The sequence below is a fragment of the Nicotiana tabacum genome, chromosome 23, assembly GCF_000715075.1.
Source record: "Nicotiana tabacum cultivar K326 chromosome 23, ASM71507v2, whole genome shotgun sequence".
Classification (NCBI taxonomy): domain Eukaryota; kingdom Viridiplantae; phylum Streptophyta; class Magnoliopsida; order Solanales; family Solanaceae; genus Nicotiana; species Nicotiana tabacum.
In genome coordinates, this window is record NC_134102.1 from 97,210,683 (window position 1) to 97,229,666 (window position 18,984).

The window sequence follows — 18,984 nt, forward strand, 5'->3', positions numbered from 1 at the left end:
TTACAAGAATGGCCGATAATGCAAATAATAACCTACCCATGTTCTTTTGGAAGGAAATCAGTTTCACTCCATATAGCTTTGTGAGGCAAAGTTGGTTAAAAGGAAGTAAAATTACCGCTGCATTCTAATTGGATTGGTGCTTCAGTTAATAGGAGTAGGTAAGAGTTCAAACGGGACTACAGGAGTCAAGAGAATGTTGTCTAGCCACTAGCAAGATCAGAGTGCAGGACAAGATCCGAGTAACAACAAAGAGATTACGATTACATACAACATTGAGAAAAGAATGCAAAAAATGACTATCTTTTGTAAAGAAACCCCTTTCATTTCCAGGCAATGCAAGGGGGATCACAGTTTTACATGGTGGGTGTGGTTATTTTACGTCACAGTTTTAAGATCACATAGATTAATTTAGTCCGCCACAAAGATTGTGAGAGTCATTGGTGATGTCTTCATCAGCCCTTATAAACACCTGAAGGATCTGCATTCTGCACAATCCAGGGATGCTCCAGGACCTTTTTCAGGGGCAGACGCTGAGAAGAATCCTTTACAAGCATCTATATCCCACAAACATAATAAATTATAAAGAACAAGTCAGGCCCGAGATTACATGCTGCAGTATTTCAAAGCATCTCAAATGGATTAGAGAAAAACCTGACTAATGAGGTCCTTGGCAGCTGATGAGACAATTGGTTTGGCAGGAAATTTGAGATCCACTTGCACAATCCTGTACACATCCATAGGAAAACCTTATCAATATACCTACTAGTGTTACACGCTGGTAATATTCATAAAAGTTGTTTTGCCATTTCAAACTCTCCATAACAAGATTTAGCATATGACCGAAGGTTTGAAAATTGTGCTGCTTGTGTTCATTGTATGTGTAATAATTTCTTCTGCCATTTCATACTCATCCATGCACAATTGACAATTTGAAAGTTGTAGCATTTTATGAAAGAATTCACTATTTTTCTAAAAGGAAGACTTGTGCATAAATTGTACTATTTCTTCTAAAGTCTTCTTCCTTTTTTGTGCTTTCCTATTTAAGTTTCTCATGAAACGTTTTGAGGGTGTTTGGACATAAGAATTGTAAAATTCCCAAAAAAAGTGAAAAAATTTCAAGTGAAAATGGTATTTGAAAATTAGAGTTGTGTTTGGACATGAATATAATTTTGGGTTGTTTTTGAAGTTTTGTGAGTGATCTGAGTAAAAATTTTGAAAAACAGTTTTTTGGAGTTTTTCAAATTTTCGAAAAATTTCAAAATGCATCTTCAAGCGAAAATTGAAAAATTTATGGCCAAATGTCAAAAAAAAGTGAAAAAATTTCGAAAAAAGTAAAAAATTTCTTATGTCCAAACGGGCTCTTAGTTTACGTTTGGGAGAAAAGCGCACCTTCTATATGTGTCTGAGTGTTCCTTTGCTTCAAATGGAGGCATCCCATACAGAAACTCAAAGCAGAGGATACCCAGGCTCCAAATATCCACACTTGCGTCATGCTCCACACTTTCCACTGCAAGTTCAGCAACCAACGTATCATAAAACATGTAAAAGCAGTCAAAAGATTTGTTAAGCTATATTCTCATACATGCCATGAAACAGAAACGTAAAATAGAAGAAGTTTTTTTTGAAAAAAGAAGAAGAAAAAAAGATGCTAATAAAACTTCCAACATATCTCGTATAACATGAACCATGCTTTTGTAACTTCTTGCACATGACACATAGTCTAGGGTGCCACACATAGACCGCTTTCGATGAACACACAATGTATATCTCATATAACACACATACCCATCTCTGGTGGCAAATAGTCTAGAGTGCCACACATAGTCCGCCTCCGATTAAAGGTATGCACTGACCACCCAAAGTCTGCAATTTTGAGTTCACCCTAAAAGCAGAAACATTTAAAAAACTATTTCAAGCTCCATCATTTTATAATTGCAATGCACACTATAAATTGTTATTGCCAAATATATACCTGTGCACCAACCAAAAGATTCTCCGGCTTGATATCTCTGTGTATTACGTGCTTCCCATGACAGTATATTAGGGCTCGGGCTAACGATGCAACATACTGCTCCAAGACCCAAGATAAAGAAAAATAAGAAAATTTATGGTCAGTTGGTCAGTTCAAAAGTAGTTAGGATGGTGAGGGCATGAATGTAATTAAATGTTGAAAATAAATAAATCTGCTCACACTCAAGGCTATTTAGAATGAGACCAAAACTGAAAATTTTGAAAGAAAAACTTCACATCTGCTCATTTACGGGACTTATTCTTTTTCCAACGGTAACAAAAAGTTTTCGCCGTATGTGGGCTTTTCAGAGTGTTTTATTGTTAAGCATAGTCATGGTTTTTTCAATCTGCGTGTCTATTCAGCAAATAAATAGCAGTTCTTTTTATCAATATGTATGGTCTTGGATCATCAATAATGATTTTTCTTTAGACTTCGGATACTTGATTTCTCATGATTCTCAAATTAAAGATTTTGAAAAAAGAAAATCCTACAAGTCCAATAATAAATGTATAAGCAGTTCTGTAAATCAACAAGAGCTAACAGTTGCAGCACGCCGTTCACTAAAATATTTGCATTTCTGCAGCTCCTTGTAGAGTTCACCCTTGGCAGCATATTCCAGGATCAAATACACACGTTTCTGCAATAGTAAGCACTATCATCAGTCTCCTGGAAGTTAATCTTAAGAACAAAAAATGAGAACAAGCAATGCAGAAGAGGTTACAGAAGGAACCTTAATTTACCTGGTCATAAAAGTAACCATAAAGCCTCAAAATATTTGGATGACGAAGGTGGCTTTGTATCTCAACTTCACGACGAAGCTGATGCTCAACCTGGGACTGTTTTAGCTGGCTCTTGAACAGCACTTTTAATGCGACAATGTGATTGCTCTGTTTTCACGAAACAGCTAACCTTAAGTATTGGAAATGTGATTGCAGAATGTAATGTCTGTCTAATAGAGTTCGAAAAATCATTTATCTCATGTCCGTAAGATATCATCCCCAACCTCTCACCCATTAACTATCACTATTAAATGATAGCATTAGATGCTACAGAAATTTACTGATATAGAACCCCCAAATAAACAGGCACTGTTATAGCAGGCAAAACTAATATATTGAAGGAGCCAACTAGCAAAGCATAAATCTGAAGCAATTGATAGTAATAACATTGTATCTTTCTTAAAGCACTGACCCTTTTTTCCCTAGCTAGATATACATGACCAAACTTTCCTCTTCCAAGAGGCTTCCCAATGTCAAAATCATTAAGCATCCACCTCTTTTTATCTGCCTCTGATGATGCCTCTGGTGACGCCTGCAGAAGTTGAAAATTCTGTAGTCCATAAAAAGAGCAGTTTATGGAGAATAAAAAAAACGCAGTTATAACCATTAATTTCTGTTGAATTAAATCCGCACAAAAACTCAGAAACAGTATAAATCCAGGACCAGGTCATAAGTCCAAAATCTTAACTTCTTTTTATGGTTTGGAGCTGTGTGAAGATTCACCCCCAAAATTCTTATATATAAGCGAAAATTTAAAATCCTAGAAGCAGTTTAATAATAGCGCTTCACAATTACCACCACCAAGGCATAAAATATTTATCATATCATCTAAAAGGAAACCCTAATTATATCGGAGCCGAAGCTGGGAATTTCTATACATCTTCCCCAATTATTAAGACGAAAAAATGTAAGCACAAATCAAGCTATTGTCCAATGTAAAACCCTAGATAACTCAAATACATTTCAAATTCAAGTCCTAAATTCGAAATGAAAGAGGACAATAATCACATCAAATAAATTACATAAGAAAATCAAAGGAAAAAAAATTATGAATTAATTTGCTTTTTGTATTTTGTTCTGAGTTGTTAATTACCTTGTGTTGTTGCTGTGGTTGATTCTCCGTTGCGATCCCCATTTCTGTATACCCTAGAGAAAAAGAGAGAAAAAAAATTGAAGAAGAAGAAGAAGAAGAAGAAGAAGAGAGTGGACGGCTAAACGGGAAATGAATGAATGGTGACTTCTTTGAATTTTTAGATTTGAATATAGAGGGGGGCCGAGGGGGCAAGATTTTTCTCTTTGTTCTTTTACAACGGTCATATTTTTGGTAACGTGCCACGTGGCCCAATAACGCTTCTGCTCCCTTTTCAAATTTTCGGTTTTTGTTCAATAAATTCTTCTTCTCAAGGAGGAGCGTCCTTGAACATGTCCTGATGGGACCCATATAGGGTCGGATCTATAGTAGTTTTTATTCTTAAAAAATTTCCTAAATATTTGATTATAAACTTAATTATTATTTACATATATTACACAATTGTTGTAGGAACTCATAAATTTCATTAAACAAAAAGTGTTATTTTTGTTTTATATTTGTTGGATTGAGAAGTTTGACCAATTAATCAACTGTCAAACACAAATTAGGATGGACTATATGCAGGGGCATACGCATAATTTTTTGTAAACGGTATCAATATTTATAAAAGATGGAGAATAAATAGCATTAATTATGACATTTCTAATAACCAAAAAAACATTATGACATTTCTATACAAGAAATAGTCGTAGACTATTAGTTTTGTTGAGTCTTGAAAGGTAGAGTTCAATTAAATTTACTATAATTTTTAATAATAGAGGCTCTCTCAAATATTTACCAAAAATATGTTGTTGATGAGGCTCGAACTTCCGACTTCCTAGAGCAAGACAAAGCATTTAACTAGCGTATCGAGCTAGAAACCATGTTAAGCGGTATCATTTTTTTTTCTTATTCTTTTCTTATCGTATTAATACATATATTTCGTAAAATTTTCTGATGAAGCGATTACGTGTGACACCGCTTAAATCCACGTGCGTTCACCCCTCGTTATATGAGGTTTTTTGTATTTATTCCATGCTATTTAAGTTATATTTTGTTCCATATAATGAATAAGCTTATTTTTTAAGACAAATTAGGACTTCTTCAAAAATAAGAACTTTTACTTATTACTGAATGGGCATACAAGTCTTTCAGCAGAATTAAAGAAATTAATATTATGAAATAAAAGTAATTTAGTAAAACATGAACAAGAACACGTTATGAAATAAAAGTAATTTAGTAAAACATGAACAAGAAATGGAGATAGAGAGAAGGAAGAGTATTTCTTCTTTAATTGTGTGTACTTTCTTATATATTACAAGACCTTTATATAGGTATGAAAAGTAAAGAAAAATATGTCATTGAATATGTCATTAAGCATAGCAATATGTCATTGAATATGTCATTAAGCATTTGAGAAGATCATAGAAGAAGAGTAGACATCCACCATAATTTGATTTTTCTTATAACACTCCCCCTTGGATGTCCATAGATACTGTGCCTCGTTAAAACCTTATTAGGAAAAAACCCTATGGGAAAAAAATCCTAGTGAAGGAAAAAAGAGTACACATGTTTAGAAATACGCATTTTGGTTGGCTCGTTAAAAATCTTGCAAGGAAAACCTAGTGGGATAAAATCTTGTAAGAGAAAAAGAGTACAACGCATATTAACTCCCCCTGATGAGAGCATCAATTCACATCCTTGAGCTTTCGCATACCAATCTTGTACACTAGTTTCTTGAAGATTGACGTCGGTAGAGATTTGGTGAACAGATCAGCCATATTATCACTTGAACAGATCTATTGCACAATGATATCACCATTCTTTTGAAGATCATGTGTGAAAAATAACTTTGGTGAAATTTGCTTTGTCCTAACCCCTTTAATGAATCCTCCATTCAATTGGACTATGCATGCTGCATTTCTTCATACAAAATTGCAGGTAGTTTGTCACACTTCAAACCACATTTGTCTCAAATAAGGTATATTATAGACCTCAACTATACACATTCTCGACTTACTTCATTAATAGAAATTATCTCAGCATGATTAGATGAAGTAGCCACGATTGATTGCTTAATCGATCGCCAAGATATGACAGTGACTCCATATATAAACACATAGCCTGTTTGAGATCGAACCTTGTGTGGGTCAGATAAATACCCAGCATCGGCATAACCAACAAGATCGGGACTGTAATCATTTCCATAAAATAATCCCATATTGGTAGTCCCTTTTAGATACTGCAATGTGTGTTTGATTCCATTACAATGTCTCCTTGCATGAGCAGAGCTATATCTTATTAAGACATTAACTGAAAAAGTTATGTCAGACCTTGTAATGTTAGAAAGATACATTAGTGCACCAATTGCACTAAGATATGGTACTTCGGGGCCAAGAAGCTCTTCATTATTTTCATGAAGTCGAAATGGATGTGTTTTATCCATATAGAATAGCTTTAAAATCTTTTTAGTGTATGCTGATTGATGGACAAAAATTCCATCTTTCATATACTCAATTTGTAGACCAAGACGAAATTTTGTCTTTCCAAGATCTTTCATTTCAAATTCTTTCTTTAAATAGTCTACTGCTTTATGAAGCTCTACTGCTTTAGAAAGCTCCCTAGGAGTTCCAATGATATTTAAATCATCAACATACACGGTGATTATAGCAAATTTAGATCCAGATCTTTTTATAAAGACACAAGGACAAATTGAATCATGCTTGTACCCTTCTTTCAACAGGTACTCATTGAGGTGATTATACCACATGCGCCCTAATTATTTCAATCAGTATAAGGATTTTTGAAACTTTATTTAATAAATTTCTTGGAAACCTTAATATGCTTCAAAATAATTTAAATCCTTCATTGATTTCCATTATGCGCATATCAAGTTTTTTACGTATTTTCAGATTAAAACCTGAAATGACTACATCCACCATAGGAGAACATATCTCTATCAATGCCAGGATATTTAAAATCTTCTTGTGACACAAGTCGTGTTTATGTCTATCGACTTGACTTTTTTTTCGCACAAAACACATTTATACCTCCACTGGCTTTATATTTCTAGGTGTTGGGATTATCCGTCAAACTTCACATTTTTCAGGTGAAATCAATTTTTATTGCGTATTTTTTATTTGGCCAATCATTTATCTGTCCAAATTTCATGAAAATTTTGAGCTTAAGATCCTCATTAATATTAATAATATTGAGCGCTACATTATATTAATAATATCGTCGATGATCATTTTATATCGGTTCTACTATTATCCAATAACGACATGACTTATTGAGATCTCTTTATCTTATTATTTTCAGGTACCTGAGCCTCTCCCATGAGGTCTTATGAAGTGTTATATCGTGGTGCTCTTTTAGAGAACTTGCCTCCTTATTATGACCATCTTGAACATTTGCTCAACTCCTTCTTTAAGGAGTTTTATCTTAGAAACCGATTAGTCTATTATGCCTCATGCATGCCATAGACTCTATTCATTATGAACTTTATTTTATTTGGAGCATTAGCAGTTGAATATGACATTTAGCTTTGGGTCAGCAAATACGCCTGGCAATATTTTGCAAATGAATTATCACTTGAACTTCAAGTTCATATTTTCTCGTACGAGGATCTAGATGTACTTATAATAATTCATTACATGCATTACTTTTTCAGCTGTCCATTTCCTCCCCTATTCTTTGGATCACCAACACATATCCCTAGCCTTATTTGGGGATCCATCTTTGTGCATTGTGGTGGAACAATAAAATCATATAGCACATTCATATTTCAAGATAGAAATTATTTGGTTCCTGACCCTGAATCGATTGTGATACGGAGAACTTATCATAACTTGGCTAGATGCTTACAAGTGTTGTTGTATATTAAATAATACACCACATACCAAATTTTATTTTGACAGTTTTGTTCTCATAACCAATAGTTTAGATATAATTAGAGTCATACAATTTCTGTTAAACCAACTTGGATTTAAACCAGTATTATCAAGATAAATCAGCATAATTTATATTCTGAAATTGTGCTCTAATAATTTGAGCAATCAATCTTGCAAAAGCCAAACTGTAAGTTGATAACAAATGCACATGTTACCATGGAATAGATGCATCTATTAAAATCATATAATAGTAAACGGTCATCATGGAAGGTGACTGATCCCATATATTTATCACCTTTTATTCATTCCAAAAATTAAGGGATTCAATCCCAACCTTAACTGGTATATCATGAGAATAAGCAGCACAAGAGAATTATTGAAGAATCTTATATTTCTTCAATATATGACAATATAATTTTCAATTAATTTTTTGCATCATAATTGAATCGAGATGGTCAACCGGTCATGCCAACTAATAATTATTTCAGTAAACCTCTAGTTTACTTGTGGCTTGTGATTGCATCATCATGCTTATACTTGTGTAGTACAAATAGAAGAAAAGTCACGTAACCTTTCATATTTATCCGGTATGATTATAGTAATATAAAGATATTCAATCTTTTTTTCATTTATAGTCTCAATATGCCAACCACTTTGGCTAATATATTTATAAATCAAAATATTTCTTTTGAGACTTACTATAATATTAATGTCATGAATAATTTCATTCATCCGGGTAGTAACAAATTAGTTCTTTCAGAGCTCTTAACTGCTTTTGTACTATAAGATCTTTTGTCACACCATCCATATAATGAATGTCTCCTTCACAAAGAGAATCATATCATAATAATTGTCATGTTCAAAAACATCATAAGCAAAATAATTTCTTACTTTAATTTTGCTTTTAATAACTTTCATAAGGCATGACAAAATATTTTTGGCGTATCACCTGTATGCGACCAATGATATGTTCATGTAACTACACATTAATATTCATTATCTTTCTTTGTCTCAAACCTCCCTTAGAGGTGAGTTGTGGTATGTATCCAATCATGCATTGTACGTCTTTATTCATTGCTTTTATCACATACTGCTATATTCACCTTCAGGAATGAGTCTGCATTCTCAATGTTTATCACAAGTCACATTCTCTTAAAAAATGGAGTATAATTATTGTGACATGCTTTATAAATTTTTCATACCATTTTGATGGTAAATATTTCTTTCACCTTTTTGAAGGATTACATCAAGAACCCTTTTTGTTCTCATTTTATAGTTATCATAATGAAGTCAAATTATTATTTAGTCCCTTGACATGTCTTCGTACATTCATACAGTCATGAAAAATTATTTTTTCGTCTTTCAAACTTATCATATATTGTTGCCACATTCGCTTCACTGAATGGAGCATATCAAGTAGGGTTGTGATGACTCAAAATATTATCTTTAAATTTAATAATTAATTATATGATCTAAGCACTATTTTACCATTACTCGACTTGCGTGTGCAGTCCGTAAAAAATTTTCGAAAAGTTTTCAGGTGAAAATGGATTAAAATATGAATTAGATTTTTAAAACATAACTGAGTTGACTTTGGTCAATATTTTGAACAAATGAACTCGGATCAATATTTTGACAGTTCCGGTAAGTCCGTATCGTGAATTGGGTCTTGGGCGTATGCCCGGAATCAAATTTTGAGGTTTCTAACCCGAGATATGGAATTTTGATGAAAAGATTTAAAGTTTAAATAGTGACCGAATGTCAAATTATGTGCAAATGACCCAAAATAAAATTTTGATGATTCCAATAGCTTCGTATGGTGATTTTGGACTTAGGAATGTGATCGAAATTTTATTTGGAAGTCCGTAGTGGAATTAGGCTTGAAATGCCGAAAGTTGAATTTTTTGGAAGTTTGACCGAGGGGTTGACTTTTTGATATCGGGGTCAAAATCCGATTCTGAAAATTTTTATAGCTCTATTATGATATTTATGACTTGCGTGCAAAATTTGAGATCAATTGGACTGAATTTGATAGGTTCCGGTGTTATTTGTAGAAATTGAAAGTTCATAGATTTTGATTTGAGGTGCGATTAGTCGTTTTGATGTTGTTTGATGTGGTTTGAAACCTCGACTAAGTTCGTATTATATTTTGGAATATGTTGGAATAATTGGTTAAGGTTCCGAAGGTCTCGGGTGGAATTCGGAAGGTAAACGGAATGGATTTCGGACAAAGAAGGTTGCTGGAAATTTGCAGAAATTTCGCCAGAAATTTCTGGTGTATGGAGCCAACTTTGAAAACTTATATTTCATAATTCAAAAAGAATCACAAAATTGTCAAAACATGAAAGTTGTAGTCGTTTGTTTCTAGTTTCCAGAAACTTAAATCATTTATTATTTGGACATTTGTACAGAAAGTTATGATAGATTGAATGAAGGCTGGTAGAGCAGTTTTTTTAGAAATTCTGATGTATGGAGTCGATGTTGGAAGCTTATATCTCGCAATTCATAAGAAATCAAAAATGTTGCAATACATGAAAGTTGTAGTCAGTTGATTCTAGTTTCCAGAAAGTTAAACCATTTATAATTTGGACATTTGTACATAAAGTTATGATCAATTGAAGGAAGGTTGGTAGAGCAGTTTCTGGTGAACTTTTAGTGACGAAAAATGGACTTTTAGTGACGGATTGGCAGAAACTTAAGGACCAAAAATGGTCATTTCGTTTTGGATTTTTGGAGCACGGTTCTTGGGCGATTTTTGGGCGATTTTCACGAAAAAACATTGGAGTAAGTGTTCCTTATCCTATATTGATTATATTTCATTATTCCATACTCATTTACATCATGAATCCGTGAATTTATGGAAGAAAAATCAAGATTTTTGCAAAATCTCTCAAAAACGAAAATTTAAGATTTGAAGGTCGAGTTGTTATCGAATTTTAGTAAAATTAATATGGGTGTACACGTAATTGAATGTGTTGTCGGATTTTGTAAGTTTCGTCGGATTTCGAGATGTGGGCCCCACGGACAAATTTTGAACTAATTTCGAATTTTAATAAAAATGATTACTATAATTTTTGTTGACTGTATCGAATTAATTATGACTAGATACGAGTCGATCGGAGTCGGAAAATCGAGCAAAAAGCATAATACTTGGTTAAATTGAAGCAAGTCGAGGTAAGTGACTTGTCTAACCTTGTGGGGGGGAAATTTTTCCTAGAATTGATATTAATGTGATTATTAAAATATGTTAAAAGTCGTGTACATGAGGTGACGAGTGTGTACACGGGCTAAATGTGAAAGATTATATTTTTAAATTGTGTAGATCATTGTTGCGCATTTATTAAATTATTTTATCTTGTTATATTCTTCATCATTGATCTGTGATATATATTTTAAATTTGTTTTCCTTTTTCCTGCTAATTGTTTTACCTGTTTAATTGAAACTTGGTTTCTTTCATATTGTGCATTATTTGAAGGTTGATTTTCTTTAAATTAATTATTATTAATATAAAGTATTTGACATTTATAATTTTGATATTGAAGCAACGTATTAAAAATTTGAAATATTATTTTTCTGAATTATTTATTCTTGAATATTTTCGTGAGATATTTTTTCGTGGAAAATTAAAATATTGGGCACTTGAGGTATAAATTGTGATATTGATACGCATGCGGTGGTATAAGGTCTGGGTGTTGAAACGCATGTGGTGAGATAAGAGTGCCTTGATACGCGTGGCTAGTAGGGGTGACTACTAGAAGTCATGCGGTGTGATAAGGGTGGCTAAAATGCGGGATGCTATTTCGGAAAAAAAATATTTTCTTTAAATAAATCGTGAAGGCTCCCGCGGTGATATAAGGAAATGAGATATTGTGAAATTATTTATAATTTGGGACTACGAGGCGGTACCTCGGTAGTGTCCTTGTTAAATATTGATTTATGGCCATAGTTGCCTTCGATTAATTGTTGTGATTTTCATAAAGTTAAAGGAAATTCTATTTTGATTCCACGAGATATTATTTGCAATTATTTGGTGTCATTAAATGTGACATATTATTTGATTCATTTTCAGTGTCATTTTATTTTACTATATTGTTAAACATTTTACCATTCCATTATTATATTCCAGTAGGGTCTCACCTGAGCTCGTCACTACTCTACCGAGGTTAGGCTTGGCACTTACTGGGTACCGTTGTGGTGTACTCATACTACGCTTCTGTACATTTTTTTGTGCAGATTCAGGTACATCTTACTAGCCTAGACGTCAGTGAGTTACCTGCGTACGGAGACATCGAGGTATATATGCCAGCGTCCGCAGACTCCGGAGTCCCCTTCTATCAATTTATGTTACTTCCTTATATTTTATTTAGACCTTGATATATAGAGACATTGAGAATAAATTCTTAGAAGCTTGTGATTTATTTCTACCAGGTTTTGGGAGTTGAAATTGTTTGAATTGTAGTTTATTTATTTCAGATATTTATTATTATTCCGCATTATTAGGCTTACCTAGTTTTAGAGATTGGGTGCCATCACGACATCCTACGGAGGGAATTTGGGGTCGTGACAAGGGCGAGCTTCATGATTCTTTCATCGATATTGTGCATTGTGACTCAAATCCAATGTCTTACCCATATAAAGGCATGTTAGGCAAAATGTGTTGGGACTCAAACCCAACTCTTATCATTATAGTGCACTAGAACTTAAATATGTCTTAACTAGTTGCATAATAGGCTAAAGTACAAGATTAAATTATCAATCTTGTGGTCAGAAACATAAACAAAATTAGTTATAACAAGATTTAAAAATATAACCACTTTTTAAAGTGGTAGGACGAAAACGTTTCAGTCCTTCTAAGTGTTATCACTTTTAGATTTACATGAATTAAAATAGAAGTGCATTCAAATAAATACTAGATAATCTGTTAGAACACTTACCAATTTTGTAAACGATAAACTAAATCAATAAAGTAAGAATAAAGACTAGGACTTGAAAGCATATATATAATTCATGTAGTACTTCCAGTATCTACATATGTGATCCAATTCACATTACAATATATGGATTATAGATGATAGTCAAAGGCTAAGATTGACTGTAAATCGGAATATCTATTATGCTTACAACTATCCTGCCACAATATTATGTTTATTTATGCATGCATTTAACCAACTATGTAGGAATAGTACCAGCTTAGTTCTATTCATTAAATATTACCATAGTAACATTTATCTTAGCGTGAAAAGGGTAAAGGGCACATTGGTTGTCTGATATCTGCACACATATATGTAAGCACTATTCAGCACATTAAATATAAGTTAAAGAATTGAGTAGAGAGTACTTGTTTCAAAACTTAATTACAAAATATATATTCATGCATTTTGATTTGGTTCATGAATAGATCCCTTGAAGGATAGCCAAACGATAACTAAAAATTCATATCATATGTCAAGAAAGAATAAGCAAAAGCTATACTTGCCAATGCAAGGCTCGCACACTTTCAAGCTATAACAAAATGGAAATAAAATATTGAAAGCTTATTGTGAGTTATCATGAAAAAATAGAAAAAATTTGAGATTAGTGGAAGATAAAATAAAAATATGAACTAGCTAGAAAGATAAAAACTTATCTTGTATTAGTATCCAGCCCATTGGCTTCCATCTTTATTTTGTTTGATAGCCACAGAATTATTGGTATAAGGATAGCAAACACAAAGCACAATCTATGCCTATATAGAGGTGTACGAAAATGGGAGCACAGTCGTGATGATAATGTGTTATGAAATAAAAGTAATTTAGTAAAACATGAGCAAGAACAAATTATGAAATAAAAGCAATTTAGTAAAACATGAACAAGAAATGAAGATAGAGAGAAGGAAGAGTATTTCTTCTTCAATTGTGTGTATTTTCTTATATATTACAAGGCCTTTATATAGGCATGAAAAGTGAAGAAAAATATGTCATTGAATATGTCATTAAGCATAGAAATATGCCATTAAGCATTTGAGAAGATCATGGAAGAAGAGTAGACATCCACCATAATTTGATTTTTCTTATAACAATTAAAGACTTCTAATAAAAACTATACTTAATGTAAGTGTAACAGCAAACTAAGTCTTAGTTTCAATTGGTTGAAACTATTGTTCTTTTTTCTTATCAAATTAATTTTTTTAAATTTAACCAAAGTAATACACTTGCTCATTGGAAATAACCAAAAAAGTAACTCCTAAGACAGACTATCCTAGCTTTCAATACTAAACTTATCACCTTCTAGGAAGGGTATAAGTTAAGTAATATCACAGTAGTAGTACATGATGTCTTCTAACAAGGAAAACTCTTCAAACTATCTAAAGTATACTTTCATTTGTTATGAAATAAAAGCAATATAACGAGAATTATGTAATTAAGATTAATAATAGAGGAGAATGATAATATTAGAAAGGAACGTTTCTTTCTTCGTTTCAAAGTGTCTTCTTTAGATTCATGAATGAACCTATTTATAGATATTATTGCATTGTTACGTAACTTCCTAAATCTAGTTATGAGTATCAAAATCAATAAAAATCTAGACATGAAGACAAATCTAGATATGACAAGATTTCCAAATCTCAAGCTGGACATCCACCTTCTGTGCAAATGGATTTATAACACTCCCCCTTGGATGTCTATTAAAAGATAATAGTGCCTCGTTAAAACCTTACTAAGAAAAATTCAGTGGAAAAAAGTCTAGTGAAAGAAAAAGAGTACACATATCTTGTGATTCTTGCAATATGCATTGAAAGATGCCTCATTAAAAACCTTACCAAGAAAACCCAATTGGGACAAAACTTTGGTTAAGGAAAAAAAAAAAGTACAACGCGTATTTTTTCCCCTGATGAAAATTCTATTTGATATCTCGGAGACGACGCATTCCAATCCTATATCTCAACTTCTCAAATGTTGATGCCGGTAATGCCTTAGTTAACAAATCTGTCAAATTATCACTTGAGAGAACTTGTTGAACATCTAATTCACCATTGTTTTGAAGATCATGCGTGGAAAAAAAATTGGTGAAATATGTTTTGTTATGTCTCCTTTAATATATTCTTCTTTTAATTGAACTATGCAAGCAGTATCGTCTTCAATATATTTGGAATCTTCTCGTCAAAGAATAGTCACGCATCTCCTTCATATGCAGACGAATTATTTAAAGAACAAACTTCTGGTAATGTGTCATGCATTTGCATAACCAACAAAATCTTGACAATATTTATTAGAATAAACAAATCTATATCAAGGATTTCTTTTATAATATAATACAAGTCGTATTCCAATATCTCCGTAAAGGAGTAAAGTTAAATCTTGCTAGCATAATGTTATACTCAAGGTTCTAACAAAAAATTATAAGTGCACCAATTGCACTAAGACACAAAAATAAATCATATATGTCATATAAGGATAACTGAAACTTTATTTAATAAATTTTTCGGTAACCTTTATGTACTTCAGAATAATTTAAATTGTTCAAGGATTTTTATTATACGCATATCAATTTTTTTATGTATTACCATACTAAAATCTAAAAGTGTTTGCATCCACCACAAGAGAAGATGTTTCCATATAATCAATGTCAGGACATTTATGAAAAATCTTGTGACACCCCACTGGCTTTATACTTTCAGGTATTGGGGCTATCAGTTCAAAACTTTATATTTTTCAGGTCAAGTCAATCTTGATTGTGTATTTTTCATTTGGCCAATCATTTGTGTGTCCACGTTCTATGATAGATTCCTTATATAATATAGAGTGCTACATTATATCAACAATATCGGCGACGATCATTTTTACATCGGTTCCATCATCGCTCAATAAAGACCTAACTTATTGAGATCTCATTATTTTCAGGTATTTGAGCCTCTCCCATGAGGTCTTATAAAGTGTTATGTCGTGGTGCTCTTATATAGTACTTGCCTCTTTATTATGATCATCTTGATCATTTGCTCTTATCCTTCTTCAAGCAATTTTATATTTGAAACCGATTGGTCTATCACAATTTAGGCGTACCATAGTCTCTATCATTCAAGGACCTTTAATTAGAGTATTTGTAGCTGGAATAAATAATATTTAGTTTTGGGCCAGCAAATACGTCTGGCAATATTTTGCAAATATATTATCTCTTGAACTTTAAGTTCATATTTTCTTGTACATGGATTCAGATAATTTATTTTATATTCTCCCCATAATGTTGGGATCGCCAACACATATCCCCAACGTTCTTTGGGGACCCATCTTTGTATGTTATGGTGGAGCAATTATATATCTCACAGTCAAATTTCTAGGTAGAAATTATTTAATTTCTAACCCTGGACCAATTGTGATAGGGAGAATTTATTATAACTTGTTGGCTTGATGCGTACAGGTGTTGTTGCATATTAAATAACATATCTCACACCAAATTTCTTTTTTAGGAGATTTGTTCTCATAACCAATGGTTTAGCTATAATTAGAGGCATACAATATATGCTAAATCAAATTGGATTTAAACCAACATCATCAAGATAAATCATCATAATTTTATACTTTGGAACTGTGCTCTAATAATTTGAGCAAGCAACCTTACAAAAGTCAAATTGCAAATTGTGAATTTGCGTAGAATTAGGAATTTTTGTAAAATTGAAATTTGACCTCGAATTGGGGTTGGATTTCAAAATAAATTACGTAACCGGGCTCGGGGTGAATGGATAATCAGATTTTGGTCCAAATGGATAAAAATGCTCAATTTTAGTTGGTATAATGATCAATTTATCATGAGAACAAGCAGCACAAGAGAATTCTTAAAGAATGTCTTAATTCTTCAATATATGTCAATGTGAATTCTCAATCATTTTTCGCATCATAATTGAACTCGGATGGCCAACCGATCATGTCAACTGATATTTATTTCAGTAAATCTCAAGTTTACTATGGCATGTGATTCCATCATCATGCGTACACTTATGTAGTACAAATAGGAGAAAAGTCGGGTAACATTTCATATTTACCCGGTATGATTATAGTAATATAAACATATTCAATTTTCCTTTCATTTACATTCTCAATATGCCAACCACTTTGGCTAATATCTTTGAAACTCAAAAAAAAATCTTTTTGAGACTAACTACAACACCAATGCCATTAATAATTTTATTCATCCGGATATTATCAAATTCGCTCTTCCGGAGCTCTCAATTAATTTTGTACTACAAGATCTTTTATCACACCATCCAAATAGTGAATATCTCTTCCGTAGAGAAAATTATATTATTATTGTCACAGTCAAAATCGTTATAGGCAATACTCGTTTCTTGTTTTAACTTTGCCTTTAATAATTTTTGATAAAGCCTAACAAAATATTCATATTGTCGTACCATAAGTATGTGACTGATGATATATTCATGCAACCACACAATAATATTTATTCTCTTTATTTTTCTCAAACCTAGGTGAGTTGTGGTATTTATCCAACCATGCATGAGCATGTCCTTATTCATAATTTTTTACATGTTGCCACATTAATTCACTTCTAGGAATGAGTCCTATTTACAATGCTTATCACAAGTCGCATTCTCTTCAAGGAGTGGACCATAATCATCTGGTCGTGTCTCATGACTTACCATTTCAATAGCAAATATTACCTTCATCTTTTGAGGGCTTATTTTGAGAACCTTTATTGTTCTTTTGTTTATATTGATTACCACGTGACGATTATTATTTCCTCCCTTTTTCACGTCCACATAAATTATACATCTATAATAGTTATTTAGTCTTCTTTCGGACTTTTGATCTTTCGCTATCATATTTAATTCGCGGAATGAAACAGATCTAGTGGGACGAGCGTCATAATTTTTATTAAAAGGGTATTATTTTGCCTCAATCATTATTATACCATCAATATGATGCATCGGAACTCAAACTCAACATCTTATCCTCATGAAGGTGTGTTGAAGCTATAATGTATTGGTACTTAAACTCAATATCTTATTCATACATTAGGACTCTGAACTCTGTCTTAAAACCTTTTTTAAAATATTGCTACTTCCCGAGCAAATCTGAGATATGTAACATAGAGAATATTTCTCTCTAGCATGTCTTCACGAGCTTTTTGAAGTAATACAACTTCTTCTGTCATATTTAGCTTAGTGAACTTTGGCGAGATCAAGACTGTCTACTACTGTAAATATTTAATTTAATATTTCATAATTGACCGACAGAAAATTACCAAGCATAGCTGATAATCATTTTATAAATATGAAGCTATACTAGTGTCGTACTATTTGTCAATTATATTCCACACCCTAGATATATGTTAACCTATTTGCAGTATCATTCCATTACTTTTGCGAAAAACGTAAATGCGGATAAACACAAGTGTTAACTTAAAATTAGAAGCAAAGTTATTATCAACTATACTTGAAAAAATTGAAAATTTAAAATATATCCTGAATAATTTTCAAAGAGAAGGGCTAATAAGTTTAGCACCCCCCATATAATCAATGCAATCTGTGTATGCCAAAGTTATATGTGAATGATATTGATATAAGAAAACCAACTTTTACAGTTGAACTACTAATTTGTCTTGTTGAGTTTCTGTAACTTACTATTCCTTAATGTTCAAGTTAGTATAAATGTAAAATTCCTTTAATAGTGGAAATAAAGAAGTCACTAATGTATTTTACGTTTTGCCCATAATCAAAATAAGCAAACATAAAGAATTAGGAAGTAAAGCACCCCAAAGATATGTAGCTTTTGTAACTATGCCAGTATAGATAGCTAATTTAAAGAAAGCATACTAACCTTTGCTATACTCTCAGCAGTGCCAATTGAATCCATTTAGATTCATAGACTTTCTTTCATCAGCTTTTCTTAAGTAGGATACAGGACGTATTTGTGGACGGATGAAACTCAGTTGATTAGAGTTCGTGCTGATAACGTGTTATGAAATAAAAGCAATATAGCAAGAACTGTGTAATTAAGATTAATAATAGAGGAGAATGATAATATTAGAAAGGAATGTTTCTTTCTTCGCTTCTAAGTGTCTTCTTTAGGTTCATGAATGAACCTATTTATAGATACTATTGCACTGTTACATAACTTCCTAAATCTAGTTATGAGTCTCAAAATCAACATAAATCTAGACGTGAAAACAAATCTAGATATGGCAAGATTTCCAAATCTCAAGTTGGACATCCACCTTCTGTGCAAGTGGATTTATACAGC

At 32.4% G+C, this 18,984-nt stretch overlaps 1 protein-coding gene across 2 annotated transcripts; it reads right to left on the reverse strand.

Moving 5' to 3' along the window:
* Window positions 1-181: 181 nt before the first annotated feature.
* Window positions 182-4,085, reverse strand: LOC107798489 (serine/threonine-protein kinase Aurora-2). Of its 2 annotated transcripts, none has more exons than XM_016621495.2 (9): window positions 3,884-4,085; window positions 3,203-3,322; window positions 2,752-2,898; window positions 2,553-2,648; window positions 1,973-2,068; window positions 1,786-1,882; window positions 1,390-1,507; window positions 652-724; window positions 182-554 (listed from the first exon to the last, which is right to left on the reverse strand). In XM_016621495.2, the coding sequence occupies exons 1-9, from the start codon at window positions 3,923-3,925 to the stop codon at window positions 453-455; spliced, it is 891 nt and encodes a 296-aa protein (XP_016476981.1). In that variant the 5' UTR covers window positions 3,926-4,085; the 3' UTR covers window positions 182-452. The 2 variants fall into 2 exon arrangements, with proteins under 2 accessions (XP_016476981.1, XP_016476980.1); XM_016621494.2 differs by having other exon boundaries at window positions 3,203-3,340; window positions 3,884-4,042.
* Window positions 4,086-18,984: the final 14,899 nt, after the last annotated feature.